The sequence below is a fragment of the Molossus molossus genome, unplaced genomic scaffold (genome assembly GCF_014108415.1).
Source record: "Molossus molossus isolate mMolMol1 unplaced genomic scaffold, mMolMol1.p scaffold_m16_p_23, whole genome shotgun sequence".
Classification (NCBI taxonomy): domain Eukaryota; kingdom Metazoa; phylum Chordata; class Mammalia; order Chiroptera; family Molossidae; genus Molossus; species Molossus molossus.
In genome coordinates, this window is record NW_023425359.1 from 14,810,484 (window position 1) to 14,831,652 (window position 21,169).

Consider the following 21,169-nt stretch of genomic DNA (forward strand, 5'->3'; position numbering starts at 1 on the left):
GATTAACATTTTTTGCTTGTTTATAAATAAAGAGTAGTCCTGACCTGATGGTGAAATTAAGGAGGGTAAAGGACAGAAACAGAAGCCTCCACTCTGAGAGCACTCTGCTGACTACCTGGTCACATGCAACAAAACTAGTTCAGATATAAGATGGATGACCTCATCTATATAGATAAATTACTTCTAACTGCCAAACACCTGTGTCTGGGCAAGTAGAATGAAAATTATAAAGACATAGAAAATGCTTCTGCTGTGATACTTAGCAGAACTATCGATATCATGATTACGAATACATAAACTCTATGGGCTATAACTGGATAAGAACAGAGAATGATGAAAAGAACTGATATGGCAGGTTAATGAGATTATAGATAAATATCTTCTTTTCAAATATTAAGTTGGGGGGACTGTTTAATATTAAACTTCAGCAAACAATAAAGACAAAAAGTACTTACCTGATCTGGGTGTAAATTTGCCACTATCAAAGCTGTGGGGTTCCCTTCTAATGCTGCTTGAATAAACACCTTCTTAAAGTCTTGTTTGAATTCCATGTAAGCATAGTTGTGAGAAAAAGGCATCTGGTACACTTTGTAGTCCGTCAAATAACATGCTAAGGTTGCACACGTCTCTTTCCCACTTCCATCTATCCCAATCTTTGGAAGAAAAAAAACTCAACATGTGATTCCTGCATATGTTCTGGGAATATTTCACTGTATAGTTTTCTGTTTAGATGTGCTAAAATTTAGACAGTAAAAACAATTTAGACTATTTTTATAACTTTTTTGGAAGATATAGTAAACAGAGTATTTTATCAAAATTTTATTATTTTTAAAATCCTCACCCAAGGATATTTTTCCATTTATCTTCAGATAGAGTGGGGGGGGGGGGGAGTGGGAGGAAGGGGGGGGGACGAGGGAGGGAGGGAGAGAGACATAGATGTGAGAGAGATACATCGACTGGCTGCCTCCTGCGTGACCCCCACCAGGGCTGGGATCGAACTGTAACCACGGTACATGCCTTTGGCTAGAATCGAACCCCTGCCTCTTTGGTCCACAGGCCGACGCTCTAACCGCTGAGCCAAACCGGCCAGGGTAATCTTTTCCTATTTATTTTGAGTACTAAACACTTCAGTGCTTTTGGTAATGATGAGAAAGTATTACCTTTTCAAATAGCTTTTTTGAGATATAATTTACAGACTATATCTGCTTTAAGCATACAATTCAAATGGTTCCTCTGGGGATTACACTTTATATTTTAATTTACAATCTACTCCAGATTAATATGAATACTAACTTGGTTCCAGTAAAATATAGAAAGTTTGCTCTAACAGAGCTCCATTTCCTTCCTCCTCATTTGTACTATTATTATATAAACTAAATCTTTCTTATAATCCTGACAATAGTTTTATAATTATTGTTTCATGCAACTGTTTTTAAAGAAGTTAAGAGAAAAAGAATGTACCTATCACTGTCTGGTCTGTGGTAGGCAGGTGAATAATACCCTTGTCAGCCCATCCCCCAGTACGTCCACATCATGATCCCTGGATAGCAGAAGAGACTTTGCCAATGTGATTAAGAACCTTGAAATGGGAGATTATTTCCTCAAAAGCAGGGAAACTTTCCTATCAGGGAAATGTCACATTCTGTCTTTGAAGACGTAGAAAGGGGGTTATGAGCCGAGGGATGAACACAGCCTCTAAAATTTGGAAAATATAAGGAAACAGATTCTCCCTCAGAGCCTCCAGAAAGGGATGCAGCCCTGCCTATGTTTTTACTTTAACCTGGTGAGATCCATGCCACACTTCCGACCTGCAAAACAGCAGAATAATAAATTTCTGTTGTTTAAACTGTCAGATTTCTGGTAATTTGTTTTAGAGGCAGTAGAAAACTAATGCATTGTCTCTTATATTTAACTATAAAATTTCTCTTACTGGTGCTCTTTAGTATTCGTGTGGATTCAAGTTACCATCTGACACCATTCCCTCTCAGCCTGAAATATTTCCTTTAGTACTTCTTGTAAGGTGGTTAACAAATTCTCTGTCTTTGTTTATATGGAAATGTCTTTTATCTCACTTCCCTTGTTTGAATAATAGTTTTACTAAATATAGAAATACTGACAGTGTTGTTTTCTTTCATCACTTTGAATATGCCATTCCTCTGCCTTCTGATCTCCAATGTGTCTGATAAGTCAGCTGTTAATCTTAAGACTTCCCTATACATGATCTGTTGTTTTCCTGATACTTAATTTTTCTCTTTGTCCTTGTTTTTATTTGTATTTTATTAAAATATTTCTAAAATATATTTTTATTGACTTTTAGAGAGAGAAAAAGAAGGAGAGAGAAGAAGGGAGAGGGAGAGAGAGAAACATTGAGAAGCTGCCTCTTACACACACCCTACTGGGATTGAACCCACAACCCAGGCATGTGCCCTGACCAGGAATCAAACCAGCAACCTCTCAGTTCATGGCAAAATACTCAGCCAACTAAGCCACACTGTCCAGGGTGTCCTTGTTTTTAAATAGTTTGATTATCATGTGACTAGGTATGGATCTACTTGTATTTATCCAATTTGGAGTTTCTTGAGCTATCAATGAACGTCTTAGATATAAAGATTAATATGTTGGGCATTATTTCTACAAACTTTTTTTCTGTCCCTCTTTATTTTTTCTTTATTTCTAAGACTCCCAATATGTATATTTTGATGTACTTGTTGGTGTCCCACAGGTCTTTGAAATTTTGTTTTTTTCCTTCATTCTTTTTTCTCTTAAGATTGGATAATTTTTACAGATTTATCTTCAAGTTCGTGGATTCTTTCTTCTGTTAGCTTAAATCTGTTGTTGAGACCCTTTACTGAAAATTTTAAATCTCATTTATTGTACTTTTCAATTATAGAAATTCAATTTTGGAAAATAATTTCTCTCTCTCTTTATATCTATGTGATGAGTCATAGTTATCTACTTTCCTTTAATTCTTTAAATATGGTTTCCTTTAGTTATTTGAATATATTTCTAACAGCTGCTTTGAAGGCTTTGTCTGCCATATACAACATCTGAATCCCCTTCAAGATAGTTTCTATTGACTGCTTTTTCCCCATTGTGTAGAATTTATACTTTCCTCTCTTTTCATGCCTTGTAATTTTTTTAGAAAATGGAACATTTATATAATAGATTGCCTGCAACAATCTTTTAAACAAATGCCTTAAATTGAAATACTAGTTTGCGTGTTTTCTTGCTCTGGTAGTTTAACAATACAACCCAGTTGAACTAAGTAATGTTTACTTTTAAAAAGTCATGTGTGATTTATTTTTTACGTCCTTACTTATTCAACTAATAATCTCATCTGAATGACTAATCTAGACTGTGATCTTTTGTTTCATTTACAAAATCTGTTTTAGTGGGGTGGGTGGAGGTGGGAGAAGGTATAGGCAGGATAAATGGTGATGTAAAAAGAATAAAATAAAAAATTTAAAAATCTGTTCTAAATGTTCTTAACCAAATCATTATGCTTCCTCTAGCTGCTTCTCCTCACTGAAGCCTCATGTGCTAGGTCAGCATTCAGTCATATGGAAGTTTTGCAAAACTGAACCCTAATGCTAGATTGATCCAGGAAAGAGATCTATCTATAATGTTTAATTGGAAAAATAGTCATAGGATCAGAGAGGAAGCAGAGACTTGCCATGTTTTACCCTGTATTTTTATTAGGGGTTCTGAGAGGACATATATATTTTTTTTCCCTCACCCGAGGACATTTTTCCATTTTTTGTACAGATAGAGTGGGAGGGAGAGACAGGAAGGGAGAGAGAGAGAGAAACATCGACATGAAGGGACACATCGAGTGGCTGCCACCCGCACGACCAACCAGGGCCGGGGACAAACTGCAACCGAAGTACGTGCCCTTAGCGGGAACCGAACCCGGGTCTCTCAGGACCGCAGGCCGACGCTCTAACCGCTGAGCCAAACTGGCCAGGGCCTGAGAGGACATATAGACAGATGTTTATTAAAAAACATCTGTAGAGATATTAAGAAGACAAGGTTCTAGTTGAGTGTGAGGCTTTAAAAATATTGCTCTGAACACATTCTCAAAAATTTTAGAATTGAAATGTTTTAAACTTGTTACTAGAAAAGAGTCACTGTCATAAAAGAAGTAAACTCAGAGTATACACCCTTTGGGAGTAGAAAAATCTGTTAATAGCAGAAAGAAACGAAATTATAGCTCTTACAGAGCTTATGTTCTAAATGTGAAGACAAATGACAAATAATAGAAAGTTAATATATAAGACTAGATGATGCCAAGGACTAGGAAGGAAAACAAGGCAGAACAAAGGGGCAAAGAAAGGGACTGAGGAAGGGAAACGGGGCTTGCAGGTTAGTTAGGGGGAGCAGAGCAAGTCGTAGCAGTAACCCAGGTGGAGGTAATAATGGGTTAGATAGGGTGGTGGCAGTTGAGATGCAGAGAAGTGGGCAGATTTGACATATTTTGAGAGTTGTATTGCCAGTACTTATTGAGAGATTGAATATGGGGAGTAAGAGAAAGGTGTCAAGAATGAGGGGTTCCCAGGTTTTTGGCTAGAGCAGTAGATATATGGTGGTGTTATTTATGGGATGGGAAAGGCTTGTAATGAAATAGTTTTGATGGTGGAAAGATCTGCTCTTGCATTTTTGCCTTGATTCTATTTTCCAAATTTTCATTACGTTTAATTAATCTTGTATATATCTGTTTAAATAAAGGATTTAAAAAATAAAGTTCTCGTTTTTTTTGAATGCAAAAAAAGCCCTTTTTGGAAAAATTGGTGTGAATTAAATAACTAAATAGTTATAAATAAAATATAAAGTAAATTATAGACAAATAATAATAGTCATAAATTATGTGATTCACATAATTGCCTGAATATGTTGGATGTTATTTAACCTTCTGAATGCTTTTCTCTATTCGAGGTATTTGGGGATTTTCCAAGAATTTAACTCCCACTCATTTCCATGAAAAGTAAAGCTTTGTGCAAGGACTCATGTTTCTAAATCAGTATTCAAGGTAAGTGTGCTGTTCGCAGAGAGATCCACCTGCACAAACAGTGTATTCATGCCAAGGATATGCACAAACAGTGTATTCGTGCCAGGTCCACCACTTTTATTCATAGCCAATAATTTCTTAAAACAAATGTTTTATGTGCTGGTACGTTTCTTATGCAAACTCTTGAGTGAACAAGGGTCTTGTCCTATGACTCAATGACTTTGACCTTTCATAAATGGAAAGTCTGGATAAATCAAATTTCTGTAAGCAAAGCAGATTTATTAGATTTCCTTAATTTTAATATTACAAACCTAAAAACACCTGAACACTTTAAGTTCTTACCAGTAGCATGTGACTCCCTGGTTGTCGAAGGACGCGTGCAGCTCTTGCAATGTGCTGTATGGCTTCCTTGAAGAACACCGTGGAATGAGAAATCTAGCAGAGGAGATGGGACCAATACAATGAGTACAAGCATAGAAAAATGTTCATTGTGGTTTTACATATGAGGACATAGAAGTGAGAATGACTATTCTAATAATCTAGACCCAGTAAACTTGGTTTGCATATATGGAAAATAAATTTGCACTGTGAGGATTGTCCTTGTGCCAACAATCTGGTGAGCAAGACCGGGGTGGGGGTGGGGGTGGGGGCGGCTCAAAGGCTTGGGGGAAGAGAATAAGGAGAACAGCAGCACCCCGGCTGCTTCTCTGTTGCTGTGTTTTGGGGTAGCAAGAGTGCTGGGAGGAAGAGTCTTAGCAAATTGGTTCATGGTATCTGTGATTTGGTTGGTGTCTCTGTTCCAACTCATCCCTGCCCACAAGTGGGAAAGATGTGGCACATCCACTCCGCTCCCTGCTCCTGTCCCTGGGGCCACACTCCCTCTCGCATTTCTCAGGTCACTAGCACTGACCACGCAACCCCTACAGCCTCGCAGTCAGGCACCTTGTGTTTAAAATTTTACTCTTTTATGAAATGAGACAAAATAAGATGAAACAATATAAAGCTATACTTCTAGTGGTCTACTTTAAAATATGAGGGCACTTTCCCCCCCTTGAATTGTCTCTTACACACACACACACACACACACACAATTTTAACAATATTTGATTTTATATACACATGTGTGGATATATAAATATATATATAAGTATATAGTATTTCTAATATTTTATATGTGTTTACCTCCAAAGGTGCTGAACTCAACTTATTCTGGAATTCATTAAGCACCTTGGCAAGTTTATTATAGTCTTTGGTATTCCGATAGATCTTTTTTCTATGAGACTTGTTTATATCCAAGAAATCCACAAATATAGTTGAGTCATTCATCAGTGATTCTTTGGTCCATTGAATCTATTGTAAGATAATAATTGAATAGTATCTGTTACTAGCACAATTCTACTTATCAAATTAATGCAATTTTGTACCACAAAAGCTCTGGTACAACAGATCGGGGCCTCGGGGCTTCTTAATCTATTTTGTGCCATGACCTGTTTTGGTGGTGAAACCCGTGGATTCCTCCGAATAATATTTTAAAATGTATATAGCAAAATACACAGGTTACAAAGGAAACTAAATACGCTGAAATACAGTTTTATCTAAGGGCTCTTTGAGAGTCCATGGGTCTCACATTAAGAACCCCTTTTGTGGAAATAACATTTTGAGGTCTCACCAACAATCTGAAAAAAAATCTTCCTTTAATTGTTAATTACCACTACAGATCTACAAGAATCCACATTTGCTTTCTTGGCCCACTCGGTGATTCTTGCCTATCTTTCATACCAGGGTCATGAGCTATGTCCTCTTTGAAGTCTGACTGTTCCCCTCTCCCCTAAAACCAGGTAGAGAAAACCAGTTTTTCTTTTCTTTTTTTAATCCTCACCCAAGGATATTTTTCCATTTATCTGCAGATAGAGTGGGAGGGAGGAATGAAGGAGGGAGAAAGGGAGAGAAGGGGGGAGGGGGAGAAGGGGCAGGAGGGAAGGAGGGAGGGAGGGAGGGAGGGAGGGTGGAAGGGAGGGAGGGAGGGAGAGAGAGAGAGAGAGAGAGAGAGAGAGAAAGAAACATAGATGTGAGAAAGACATATTGACTGGTTGCCTCTCGCACAACCCCAACCAGGGCCAGGGACTGGACCCCAACCCTTGACTGGAATCGAACCTGTGACTCTTTGGTCTGTGGGCTGACGCTCTAACTACTGAGAAAACCAGCCAGGGCAAGAAAATCAGTTTTTCTTCCTTTGTTCCACCACTGTGGCATGCGCACCGGTCTGTCACATCTTTCACATCACTTACAGAAATGTATCACACCTGTTAGGTGCAAGGTGTTTGGAGGCAGGACCCACACTGATCCCATCCATGTAGGTCTCAGCACTTACCTCACTTGGTGTCTGGCACTGGAAATTCCTAACAGGCACTCAGAAGACATTTGTTTAGCAAGTAGCTAAAGGAAGGTTGAGGGGCAGCAGGACATGATGGTTAAGAGAATATCTGGAGTCAGATATCCTAGGTTCGAACAATGAGTCTATCACTTAACTAGCTGTGTAACCTTGGGAAAGTTCTTAACTTCACTCTGCCTCAGTTTCTTCATCTGTAAAATGAGGATAATAACAGCACCTATATCGCAGGGCTGTTATGGAGATTAAAATGACTAATAATACGTAAAGCTTTTAAATGCCTGGCCTATTGTAAGTGTTAATTATAATTAGAGTTATCACATTTTATTTTTTTAACTAAACCAGCGAACCAAGTTATTAAATGATATTGTATAAACCCACATCCTCACAGGAGTAATTACATCCTAATGTGATTAAAGAAAATTTAGTTAATATGTCTTAATCTGGGATACTGTAGCTGCTCTTGCTGTCCATGGTGCTGACTCCTGCTAGGACAAGCCCTGCTCCCATAAGTACTTGCGTGCTCATCTTCTACTTCTGCTTCCACATCTATTCTTTGGTTTAGCAAAGTCTTTAAAAAAATTTTTTTAATGGATTTTCTTTTCTTTTTTTAAAGGCATGTACATTTTATTTTATTTTTTTCCTTTACTGATTTTAGAGAGAGAGGAATGAGAGGGGGAGAGAGGCAGAAACATCGATGAGAGAGAACATCAACTGGCTGCCTCCTGCATGCCCCCTACTGGGGATCGGGCCCGCAACCTGGGCATGTGTCCTGACTGGGAATTGAACCGGTGACCTCTTGATGCATGGGTCAACACTCAACCACTGAGCCACTCTGGCTGAACATGGTTTAGCAAAGTCTTAAAGCTGAATTGCAAATGATCACTTACAGGGACTTCAGAAACTTCAGAAACTTCTCCTGGACAGGAATAAGCCATCTTTAGTTATTTTAGCACAGTCTCTACATCCTTTCGTTTATCCCTTTATTCATTCATTCATCCCAGATATATTTATCAAGCACCAATTGGAAGTAAGGAAGGATGTTAAATTCTGGAGAATATAGGTAGGGATAAAAATCAATGACTTTGTTCTCATGAAACTCAGAGAGAGAGAGAGAGAGAGAGAGAGAGAGAGAGAGAGAATGAGAATGAATGACTATGGGAGGGGAAAATTACATTATAATAAGTTTTATGATAGGAAAAGTCCACACACAGTTCTATGAGAATACAAAGAAGGGACACTTTCCCTGAAAATGGTGTGATTTTGGTCAGAAAAGGCCACCAAGAGGAAAGAAGCATGAGCTGAATCTTGAAGGATGCCTATCATCCTTAAGGAAGATGAGATACGGGTATTAGAGGAGGAGCAAGAGAGACCATGCTGCATTTTGGCTTGAATATGAAGGTGATATGCTTAGATCTCTGTCTCTGATATGAACAGGGCCTTGGGTGGTAACGCCGGTCATTGAGGTAGGGAACACCAGGGCAGGGCATCTGGGTGGTGGAGAGAGCATAGAGTATGAAGACTGGGAATGGTTTTGCAAAAGGTGTTGCTTGTTGCATATCAGGTACTGAGAGTAACATGGGAAAGTTTTAGAGGTCAAACCAAGGTCTAACTCTAGAGTTCAGGCTCTTTCTGCCAAACCACCTGTCTATATTTGAAATGTAGATATATGGTCTATTTCTTTATGTTATTATAATAGCTTACAGTTATTGAGCACTTACTATGTATCAGAAACTGTTCTAAACACTTTATACAAATTAGTGTCATTAATTCTCACCACAGTCCTATGAAGTAGGTACAATTTACTACCCTTACTTTACTATTTTTGAGATTTTTTTTTTAAATCCTCACCTGAGGATATTCTGTCATGTATCTTCAGACAGGAGTGGGAGGGAGAGGGAGAGGGAGAGAAATATCAATGTGAGAGACACATTGATTGGTTACCTCCTGCACGACCCTGACCAGGGATGAACTGGAACCAAGGCACATGCCCTTGACCAGAATCAAGCCCGTGACTCTTTGGTCCACAGGCTGACGCTCTAACCACTGAGCAAAACTGGCCAGGGCAAAATTTTTCTTTCAACTTTAAAATTACAGTTGATGTTCTGTATATAATATTATATTAGTTTCAGGTGTACAACCTGATGATTATTAATCTATATTACTTATGAAGTGATCACCCTGATAAATCTAATGCCCATCTGATACTATAGTTATTACAATATTATTTGCTATATTCCCTATGCTGTACTTTACATCCCTGTGACTATTCTGTAAGTACCAATTTGTACTTCTAAATCCTTTCCCCTTTCATTCATCCCCTACCCCCTCCCTTCTGGTAACCATCCTTTGGTCTCTGTTTCTATGAGCCTGTTTTTGTTTTGTTTTGTTTTTTTTAGATTCCACATGTAAGTGAAACCATATGGTATTTGTCTTTCTCCACCTGACTTACTCCACTTAGCATAATAGCCTCTAGATTTATCCATATAATCATATATGGCAAGATTTCATTCTTTTTTATTGCTGCATAATATTCCATTGTATATATACCATCTTCTTTATCCATTAATCTATTGATGGACGCCTACGTTGCTTCCATATCTTGGCTACTGTAAATAATACTGCAGTAAACATATAGGCACATATATCTTTTCTAATTATGTTTTCACTGTCTCTGGATAAATACCCAGAAGTGGAATTTCTGGATCATATGGTAATCTATTTATTTTAGGAATACTGTTTTCCACAGGAGCCACACCAGTTTGCAGTCCTACCACCAATGTACAAGGGTTCTCTTTTCTCCACATCCTAGCCAATACATGTTATTTGTTGACTTTTTAAAAAAATCCTCACCCAAGGATATTTTTCCAAATGTCTTCAAATAGAGTGAGGGTGGGGAGAGCCACATCAACGTGAGAGAGACACACTGACTGGTTGCCTCCCGCACGATCCCAACCAGGGCCAGGGACGAACTGCAACTGAGGTATGTGCCCTTGGCCAGAATCAAACCCGCGACTCTTTGGTCTGCGGGCTGACACTCTAACAGCTGAGCCAAAATGGCCAGGGCTATTTGTTGAATTTCTGACAATAGCCTTTCTGATAGGTGTGAGGTGGTAGTTCATTGTGGTTTGGTTTGAATTTCCTTAATATTTAGCGATGTTGAGTATCTTTTCATATGTCTGTTGACCATCTGTATGTCTTCTTTGGAGAAATGTCTTTTCATGTCCCTGCCCCCCCTTTTTTTATCAGACTGTTTATTTTTTGTTATTGAGTTGTATGAGTTTCTTATACATTTTGGATGGCACCCCTTTATCAGATATATAATTTGAGAATATATTCTTCCTATTCAGTAGGTTGCCTTTATATTTTGTTGATGGTTTCCTACATGGCATCATACTCCCTGATATACTATACTACAAAGCTACAATAATCAAAACAGCATGGTACTGTCACAAAAACGGACACACAGGTCAATGGAACAGAATAAAGAGCCCAGAAATAAACCCTCACTTATGTGGTCAACTAAATTATGACAAAGAAGGTAAAAATATACACTGGAGTAATGACAGTCTCTTTGTTATTCCAATTACTCTCACAGCATATACAAGAAGAAACTAAAAACTGGTTAAAGACTTAAATGTAAGGTCTGAAGCCCTAACACTCCTAGAAGAAAACATAGGAAGTTAACTAACTGACATCAGAGTAATATCTTTTTGGAGATGTCCCCTTGAGCAAAAGGAACAAAAGCAAAAATAAAGAAATGGGACTACATCAAACTAAAAAGCTTCTACACAGCAAAGGAAACTTCCAACAAAACAAAGAGTTACAATTCTTTTAGTGCAAATCAATTGACTGAAACACTTTCTTCTGTGACCTGGACTACAGAGGCACCATGAGAACTACAGTTCAAGGGGCTAGAGAGGATGAGGATCTTATTGAGGTATCAAGAGAGTATTCACTTCTGCTAGTCCGAGAGGAAAATGAGCAGTTTTGAGGTTCCAAAGAGGCCAAACACATGAGCAAAGGCATCAAGACCTTATCATTTCCATCATATCAAATTTATAGACATTTTCTAGTGAAAACAGAATTTACATTTCTTTCATTAATATTATAGAAACGTCTGCATACTTTAATCAAACATTTTTGCCTAAGACACCATTTACAATAATGTTTACAATATAAGTTTACCTGAAAATAATTCTCAAGTTCCTTTGAAAGAAACTGGTAGAACAGCTTTTTCTCAGTATGTTCAATTAAGCGATCATGAAACACTCGGGTGGCTTCATGAATGAAGAACAGAGCAGCCATTGCCGTGGAGTTAATAACAGCCTTGTCAGCTTGCAGCAGTCCTAGGAGAAGCTAACAGGGAATTAAAAATTATATTTTTAAAAAACATTAGTTGGAAGTATATGAATAAAAGCTCAAGTTTTGCAGGTTTATGTTTCCATACAAATAGAAGCAGTTATCCAAGGTAAGAATGGTCAATTTCTACAAGTCATAATCTGGACTTTTTTGATGAGTCAGGCAAGGCATAAATCAGAGAAAACCGGCGGAGCATCACCATGACAGGGAGATGGGTTGAGGCCTCCCCAGCCTCGTCCAGTGGAGATGAGTCTGTGCCTTGGCACCCACGTGGAGGAAGGGGGTTGGTGGTGATCCAGAGGTACTTCTAATGTTATGTTGTGTTCTGAGGGTCTGAAATTGGATTTCAAAAACCTTTATAACCCATTTCAAATACTATGTGCTATTTGGGACTGAAATCCATAGCAAGGGGAGAAAGAGCAAACTCAAACATTGTTTTTCTTGTTAACATTTTAATTCTGAAAATTACGCATTTGATCAAAACTGGTGACAAAATCAGCCCCTTCGGCAACACCCCCTGGTGTAAAACGCAAGCCTTGTAAAACTTCCAGCACAGTTCTGAAATGCATGCAGGCTTCCGTTTTCTAAAAGTCGCAATAAAGTCTCCGAAATGAAGCAAAACCGAAATCTGTTATAACCTTGTCACTTCTTTCCTTGCTGAGAGTTTTAGCGCCAATCCTCTGTCTCAAGTGGTTTTATCATTGAACTCTCTGCATGGAATTATTTTAATGAATCTTTTTAACTGGCTCATGGCATAAGCTGCTAAGAAACAGCAAAGCTAATCAATTTGAATTTCCCTTTTAGTAATTTAATATTGACAGTATCAATGAGTCAGGAAAATGAAGAGTGTGTCACATCAGTGAAATTACATTTCCTCATCTTAAATGTTAAAAGTAAGCTAGAGAATGAATTTTGAAACAAACCTTAAACATGTCTCGAAGATTAAACATGTAGTGACATTTCGTGGGCGTGGGTAACATATTCTGACATATGTGATAGTAGATAGCCAGAGAGCAAGATATTATTTGATCCTTACTTTTCTGAACATCGGCTGTGAAGTTATGGATGGAGAAATACATTCCCAAATGAGCCTTTAAAAAGAAATTTAAGAATTCAGTTTGCCAAAATATTTAAGCACAATTTCTAGCTAATTCCTAGTAAAAAAGGAAGTATATGTATTATAATGGAAGAATAATTTCATTTAAAATGTTAGTGATTATAATCTGCTTTAAACAAATGGCAGGCGTGTGTTTGTTCTCGGAGGACAATTTATGCCCCACCTGTGTGTACACCAGGTGTGCTGGGAATTCTTCCATATTCCTGTTTCCTAGCAAATGTCACTAGAAAAAATATAAAATGATAGAACTCTCATTTCAATTTGTATTGGTATATGTGTATACTCTTCTATATCAGGATTTTTTTGAGGTGTGGATTATTGATCACCTGAAGAATTACCAAGTACTTTTCAAAAAATGGATCTTACAAATTAATCTTTACATTTTATATTAGAAAAAAGAAAAGCAGATAATTAGTTTTGAAGAATTATTTATCTAATCAAACTAGATTTTAACTGCTAAGCCATTTTTCTCATATTTCAGAATTTTTTTCTCTCACTACTTTTGATCCTATAAGAAAATAATAAATCGATACTAACAAAAATCGGGTGTGCTTGTTAATGCCGATCCTGAGCTCCATCCCAGACACAATGAGTCCGAATTTCTGAGAATAAAATCTTGGAATCTACATTTTATTTTATTATTATTATTTTTTTATCCTCACCCGAGGACACTTTCCCATTTTTTGTTCAGGTAGAGTGGGAGGGAGAGAGAGGAACAGAGAGAGAGAGAGAGAGAGAGAGAGAGAGAGAGAGAGAGAAACATCGACGTGAAAGGGATACATCGAGTGGCTGCCACCCGCACAACCGACCAGGGCCGGGGATAAACTGCAACCGAGGTACGCGCCCTTAGTGGGAACCGAACCCGGGTCTCTCAGGACCGCAGGCCGACGCTCCAACCGCTGAGCCAAACCGGCCAGGGAGGAATCTACATTTTAAACATTCAGTAGACATGCACCAATGTGTTTCTCATACACACTAAATTATGTTTTTAATATTTAGAGACAAATTATAATAATAGGCCAGAAAATATAGATGGAGAAATAAAATGTTTCCCCTTAAGATAATGTTTGTTTACTATTAGTGATTTGAAGTTCTCACATTTTCCCTAACAGTATGGAATTTACTTTTCTTTTTCCCCAGTAGAAAATGAGCTAGATGCATCACCTGGAAAATAGTTCGCAGGGCACTTTGAGGAGGATGAGGCAATACCAGAATGGAGAAGTGTTTGAGGAGACGTGGGCTAATTTCCCTCCTACCAGTGGAAGGAACACAAGCTGCCACTACAGACAGATCTTGAATAACCTGTGGAAAAAGTGAAAACAAAGAGTAACAATGTATCTACAAAGTAAAATGTTTCCTCCCCTAAACAAACAAGAGAGTTAAAATGTTTAAGCAAACATTATTTACTGCAAACAAAAATGATGATGGTCACAGAGTCGATCCTTTTAGAAGTAGCCCACCCTAAAATGTAATTTCAAGGCATGTTACATGTCATCAGGAAATAGCTTATTTTTAAAAGAGCAATCACTGGAAAATAGCAGCCTGTCCCCAAGGCTAGCAGAGAGGGTCCCGGTGATCCGAGAAATCAGGGAAAGAGCCTGGTGATTGTGCCCCCAGAAAAGCCCGACTGGCCTGGGGTGAGATGCTGGGCTGTTCACAAAGTAATAGCCGTTTGACATATCACAACTTCACAGCGCTGGAGAGCTGGCTGCAACCACGGATACTACTCTATGCAAACGGGGGTGCTTTTAACAGCTTCGTCCCTGCCCATGGCCACAGAATCTCATGAGAAGCCTGCCCCACTTTGTCTTGTCAGTTCAAGGAACATCTTCAGGTGGTGCATTGCAGACCATTTCTTGCTTTCTCTTTTCTCCTAGTCTCCTGGATTTCCCCTGGGTGGGCGGCATCTAGAGTCTTGTCTTGGGTTGGTGCCTGGACCGCAGTCTGACTGGCGGCAGAGCGGATGTCACTCCCCAGCCAGTGTGCATCATCCAGGGTCCTGGGCCCTGTCTGAGATGTGCAACTTTGTAACACAATCACCTAATTCTACTACAGATGAGGAACTGAGACCCAGAATGTTTAGGTCACAAAGTCAGTTCTGGAACACAGGGCTCATGTTTCCAGAGAAGGAGCCAAATAAGGAAAAAAGTGCATTTAGTTAAAAAAAAAAAATTTATGCCGTTCTGACTTTGGTTAAAAGTAACAAAAAATAACTTCACAGAAATTTCTCCCTGGGATCTTTTTTGACTTTGCAATACTTCTGAAAATCCTTGATCTGTGTTCTTGAAAATAAACATGAGAGTAGTCTTACATAGGGATTAGCTTTTCTCAAATGCATTAACTGCTGATGCACTGAAAACTTCGATTACTTAATGTGCCCAACAATGTGAGTATTATTTGACTTGGAAACTCAACCTAGAGGACATACTGGCAATTGTTACTAAGATTTAATCCTACTTAAAGTTGAATTTCTATGAACCCATGGACTTGTGCTAAATTGCCAAGACATAATTGGCATGGTCAAATTTTTTGCTCTACATGTGTATTTCACTAGACTTGCTCAATTTCTCACTGAATTCACTCAACACTGTTATAACTATTTTATTTATTGTTAAGTAACAATACAAAACATGAACTTTACCTTCCATGCAATTTTTTCAGTATCATAAATTCCTCCCAAATCTAAGAGTTGTCTGATTAATTCCAGGGGCGGCTGAGCTCCATACATATCTGTTTCTGGCATATTCAGATCATCAATGAATATTACAATCTTAAGGAAGACAAAGGTTTTAAAATTTATGAATCAGTACTACCTTTCTTTAAATTATGAATTGGAATATAAATTATGCTATGGTATAAGAACAAAATTATATGTAATGATGGTTTTTTTTCTCTTAAGCAGCAGCAGCCCAAGTTCTATTTTAATATGACTTTAGAAAATAATAAGTTTTCAAAATAGAAGAAACTCTACTCGCTCTCTATAGACCTACAACAGTAATAGTTATAAATATATTTGATGCTGGATGAAGTAATCTAATTGCGGCTACTATAAAAAAACAAATGTGACTGTTATTCATTCAACACTGACTCCCTGGCAAGGCATGGAGAGATTTATTTCATGTGTATCCTGGTTTAGGAATAAGACTGTCACGTGGAACTAGACTTTTACAATTCTGCTGCAAATGCTGTTGTCATGAACAGCCAGCAGAAGATTCAGACACATTTCCAATTTTTAAACCTGTGTTACTTTCCGCCTTTGAAAATATTATGCACTGGAGTGTACCGATTAGAATCTATGTGTAGCCCTGGCCGGTTTGGCTCAGCGGTTAGAGCGTCGACCTGCGGTCCGGAGAGACCCGGGTTCGGTTCCCGCTAAGGGCACGTACCTCGGTTGCAGTTTGTCCCCGGCTCTGGTTGGGTTGTGTGGGTGGCAACCACTCGATGTGTCGCTTTCACGTCGATGTTTCTCTCTCTCTCTCTTCCTCCCACTCTATCTGAACAAAATATCGAAAAAAATGTCCTCGGGTGAGGATTAAAGAATCTATGTGTACATTAGACCCCTTAGATTATACTTATTTTTGTAAAACAAGTAAAAAAATTAGAAAATACAAATAGTCATTTATTTTGAATTACTTAACTACCTGACTTGTAATTATCAATACCATTATTTTAGTATGACAATTTCCCTTGTTTTGTATCACAAACTGAATAATTATAGACAAACTGGTTTGACCAAAATTTCTTTTTCTTGCATTTTATTCATCTGTGTGACTTGGTTGAGCAGTTATTCTCCTTTTCGAAGTCTCCAAAAGGTACCCAATTAGGCAAAATCCCATCAAATTCATCCAAATCTTCACTTAAAATCAAGGAAATCTGAAGCAAATCCTTAAAAGCTTTCAAATTGACAGCCACAGGGGTTAAACTCAGGTGTCCCAAGGACCACAGGTATGTTTCTTGTTAATGACCCCTGCAAGTCTCTTGACTCAGCGTATTTGATGGCACTGAACTTGGGCTCACGGGACTTCAACTGTGACGGAGTGTTTGGTTTAACAGCTGGACAGTTAATAACGTGCCAGGCAGACAGGGTAAGAATAAGAATGCTCAACACCATTTCAAAAAAAACCTGTGGGATATTTACACAGTGGAATACTAGGCAGCTGTAAAAAAATTCTCACCCTTTGCAATAGCAAGGAGAGTCCTATAGAGTATTATGCCGAGCAAAATAAGCCAGTCAAAGAAATATCACATGATCTCACTTATATGTGGAATCTAATGAGCATATAAAGTAAAAAACAAAACAGGTCCAGAGGCATGGTGGTGGGGAACAAGAGATTAACCAAAGAACTGATATACATATATGTATAACCAATGGACACAGACAATAGTATGGTGAAGGCCTGGGGTGGGGGAGGAGCTGGGAGGAGGGCGGTTAAAGGAGGGGGGGGGGCTAGGGGACATCTGTAATACTATGAACAATAGAATAAAAATTATGTATATATATATATATATGTAAATAATTTTTTAATAAGTAGGAGTTGTCCAAATTATATAAGACCATTCTTTTAAAAAAATACGTCTTTGTTGTTGGAAGTATTACAGATGTCCCTCCTCTTCCCCCACTGACCCCTGCTCCCCACTTCTCCCACCCCCACCGCCTTCATGGCACTGTTGTCTGTGTTCACTGGTCGTGCACATATGCACATGAGTTCTTTGGTTTATCTCTTCCTGCCCCCCAATACCCATTCCCTCTGAGGTTCCTCAGTCTGTTCCCTACTTCCATGTCTCTGGGTCTATTTTGTTCATCAGTTTAATTTGTTCACTAGATTCCACAGATAAGTGAGATCATGTGACACTTGTCTTTCTCTGACTGGCTTATTTTGCTTAGCATAATACTCTCCAGGTGCCTCCATGTCATCTCAAAGGGTAAGAGATCTCTCTTTCTTATAGCTGTATAGTACTCCATTGTGTAAACGTACCACAGCTTTTTTATCCACTCGTCTACTGATGGACACTTGGGCTGTTTCCAGATCTTAGCTATTGTAAATAATGCTGCTATGAACATCGGGGTGCATATATTCTTTGATTGGTGTTTCAGGCTTCTTAGGGTATATTCCTAGAAGTGGGATCACTGGGGCAAATGGAAGTCCCATTTTTAACTTTTTGAGGAAACACTGTATTGCTTTCCATAGTGGCTGCACCAGTCTGCATTCACCAGCAGTGAGCCAGAAGACTGTTCTCTTGATACCTTTCCCTGAGGCTGTGGATACCATAAGTTTCTCTTGTCTTACAGTCCCCAGCCATAGTCTCAGGAGAAAGATGTGGTAAGATGTACAGTAACAAAACAACTGGCATCTAACTAATTTTCCAGTTTTCTTATCTGCTTGTATTTAATTCAGATTCCAGGAGCTTCTTTGACTTTAGTAATTCTGAATCACTATAATTGATCATGTTGGAAAGTGAATTATACTGATTTGAAAACCTAAATTTCCATTTAAAAGTGCATTTTATAGAAATACTCAGGAATGTATGTTACACTTATGTTGCTCTGTTTGCATAGTAGTTAAAATGAGTCACTTTATCACTTGAGTGGTATAAGCAGCTTAATCAACATGTCTGGGAGGCGTTTTACCCTGTTGCTTTTTGGGGCCCCAAGAATGTCTTTAGTTCTTCTTTTTAACTTCTTAAGGATCATCTCCTTGGTTCTAGCAGCTGTCAGTTTGATGCCGAAATTTATTGAAGAGACTGTAACTCCTTTCTCCTCATTTTCCAATGAACTTTTACTTCTTGATGACTTTTTAGTAATCTTATCTATGATGCCAAATGTGGAAAGAAAAACAAAGTTAGAACACTTACAACATATTTTTGCTTTCTTTTAAGGTGTTAAGCAATATAAAAATTACATAATTTTACTATACTGTTGTCATTTTAAAGAAGTTACTCTGAGGACAAATCAGAGAGAGAAGGAATGCTAACTCTGAAATGTTTCCAAATATTTCCTTATTTTTATGTGGAAAAGTGTCTCTTTGCAACCACAGCTAAATGCAACCGTATAAAAGCTCAGCGAACCTCTATTCATCTCTGCACAATAGACACATGTAACTTTTGAAGCTTTAAAATATTTAGATTTGGCCCTTGCCGGTTTGGCTCTGCGGTTAGAGTGTTGGCCCGCGGATCAATGAGTCATGGGTTCGATTCCGGTCAAGGGGCGAATACCTCGGTTGTGATTCATCCCCGGCTCTGGTTGGGGTTGTGCGGGAGGCAGCCACTGGATGTGTCCCTTACACGTCGATGTTTCTCTTGCTCCCTCTCTCTCCCTCTTGCTCTATCTGAACAAAAATGGAGAAGTGTCCTTGGGTGAGGATGAAATAAATTAATTAAATTAAATATTCAGATTTGCAGTATACTATATAATGGAATTACACATGTACGATCTAAAGGCAGCACTTGGTGGGTCCAGCAGAGGCATCGGAATTAGGACACGTTCTCTGAGTGGGGGTCACCCAGAAGGGTTGCTGGGGTGGTGCTGTAACAAAAGCGAAAGAAGAAACCCCAACCAGCAGCCTCCTCTGGCGGAACCTTGCGGCCAGACCCCTCCTCCCTTTCTGCAGACGTCTGGGCCACCCCATCTGTTCCTCTTCAGCAGAGGGGTTGCTGCGCCCAGACGACAAAGTCAGAATTTTCAAGGATGAGGTTCTTGAAGCTCCATGTGCATTTCTATAGTGTAGTCCAATTTGAGAATGATAGAATCATAACTTTCGTGTTGCATTATTTCTGAAAGCGTTAACCAACAGAACAGACAGATACTGCCTTTGGTTCCTCGCAGGCCTAGTCTGAGGTTCCGCTGTAAGCGAGAGCGGCTGTCCTGCTCAGCAGATACAACGCTCCTCTCCGAGAACCATCCAGCTTCTGAGGAGGGGGGAACAGTTGGAGGGGGTAGTGGATATTTTTCCAGATGCTTTATTTTAAACTATTAATTGAACCTTGCATTCTGAGATTTCTGATAGCACGGAGTGACTTGCATATCACTGGAAGACAAGGTTTTGAAGCTACTGTAAATACATACCTTGACTTTCAGCTGCCGTCTTCTGAGTTTCAGAAAGCAAGATGCTGATATTCTGTCCCAGGCTATTGGCATAAAACATTTTAAGGATTCAAAATTAGCTCATTTACCTTAGTAGCCGAACAAAATAAAATGAAAGTATCAGTGTGTGGTTGGTTCTACTTCTATCTCCATCAAATACAAATATTCCTTTCCTGTTCACACTTTTACAGATAAAATTAGTGTCACCATGAGAATTGACACCCAAATTTAACAAAATATGTTCTTACTCTAAAAAACAAACTGGGAAAATTCCTAGGATGCCAGGCTACTGGGTATTTTCTTTAGAAAGTAAGCCATGAACTCATACGCCTCTTTCTAAAATGCATTTGCCTTAGGGGTCATTCAACAAAAGGCCCACCACATCTTGATTTTCGCTTTGGCTTCAGGTGTTTTATCTTCCCTTACATTATTTTTCTTTTTTTAAAATAATTTTTATTGTGTTTCGCTTTATTGCACTTCAGATATTTCACAAATCGAAGGCAAGACCCTCCACCACCAGATTACTTGACTGTGGTGCTCTGGTGCCGACCCACAATCTCGCTGAGGTCTGGCCATGCAAAACACAACCTAATTTACCTATGATAAAAAAATAAAATAAAACCAAGTTTTCATCTCTTGCTCTGGATTTGAAATAATAGAGCTTTGTGTTCTGTTTAAATTGGGCTGTTAAGCCTGTGTTTTTTTGTTTTGTTTGGTTTTTGAGAACCAGATTTGTTTTTCCACTCATCCATGCATTCACTGGTTGATTCTTGCATGTGCCCTGAGTGGGGACTGAACCCCAAATCTTAACATTATCAGGACGATGCTCTCACCAACTGAGCTAACCAGCCAAAGTTGAACTGTTTCTAATTTTAAAATATGTTACCTATGCCTTTATTTTCCTTTACTGTTAAAATCCACTTCAGTTTAAATATTGAACATACAGTAAAATTTATTTTTTTCAGACTCCATTATTTATTATTACACTGATTTAGAGAAGGAATGACTCTTATTATATCGAATGTTTCAAAAATGATTTCTCTGATTTTTTTTTTTTATCCTCACCTGAGGACATTTTTCCATTTTTTGTACAGATAGAGTGGGAGGGAGAGAGAGGAAGAGAGAGAGAAACATCGATGTGAAAGGGACACATCGAGTGGCTGCCACCCGCATGACCAACCAGGGCCGGGGACAAACTGCAACCGAGGTACATGC

The 21,169-nt window shown here is 38.6% G+C and overlaps 1 protein-coding gene across 1 annotated transcript in view; it reads right to left on the minus strand.

The window, feature by feature from the left end:
* The window catches only part of DNAH14 (dynein axonemal heavy chain 14), a 114,731-nt gene that overhangs the window by 67,490 nt on the left and 26,072 nt on the right, over nt 1–21,169 (minus strand). Inside the window, exons 10-16 of the mRNA XM_036277765.1 lie at nt 19,937–19,998; nt 18,503–18,681; nt 15,515–15,643; nt 14,038–14,175; nt 12,680–12,847; nt 11,583–11,753; nt 456–653 (exon numbers count right to left, since the gene is read on the minus strand). Of these exons, the coding sequence (XP_036133658.1) occupies nt 456–653; nt 11,583–11,753; nt 12,680–12,847; nt 14,038–14,175; nt 15,515–15,643; nt 18,503–18,681; nt 19,937–19,998 (1,045 nt within the window). The remainder of the gene's footprint in view (nt 1–455; nt 654–11,582; nt 11,754–12,679; nt 12,848–14,037; nt 14,176–15,514; nt 15,644–18,502; nt 18,682–19,936; nt 19,999–21,169) is intronic.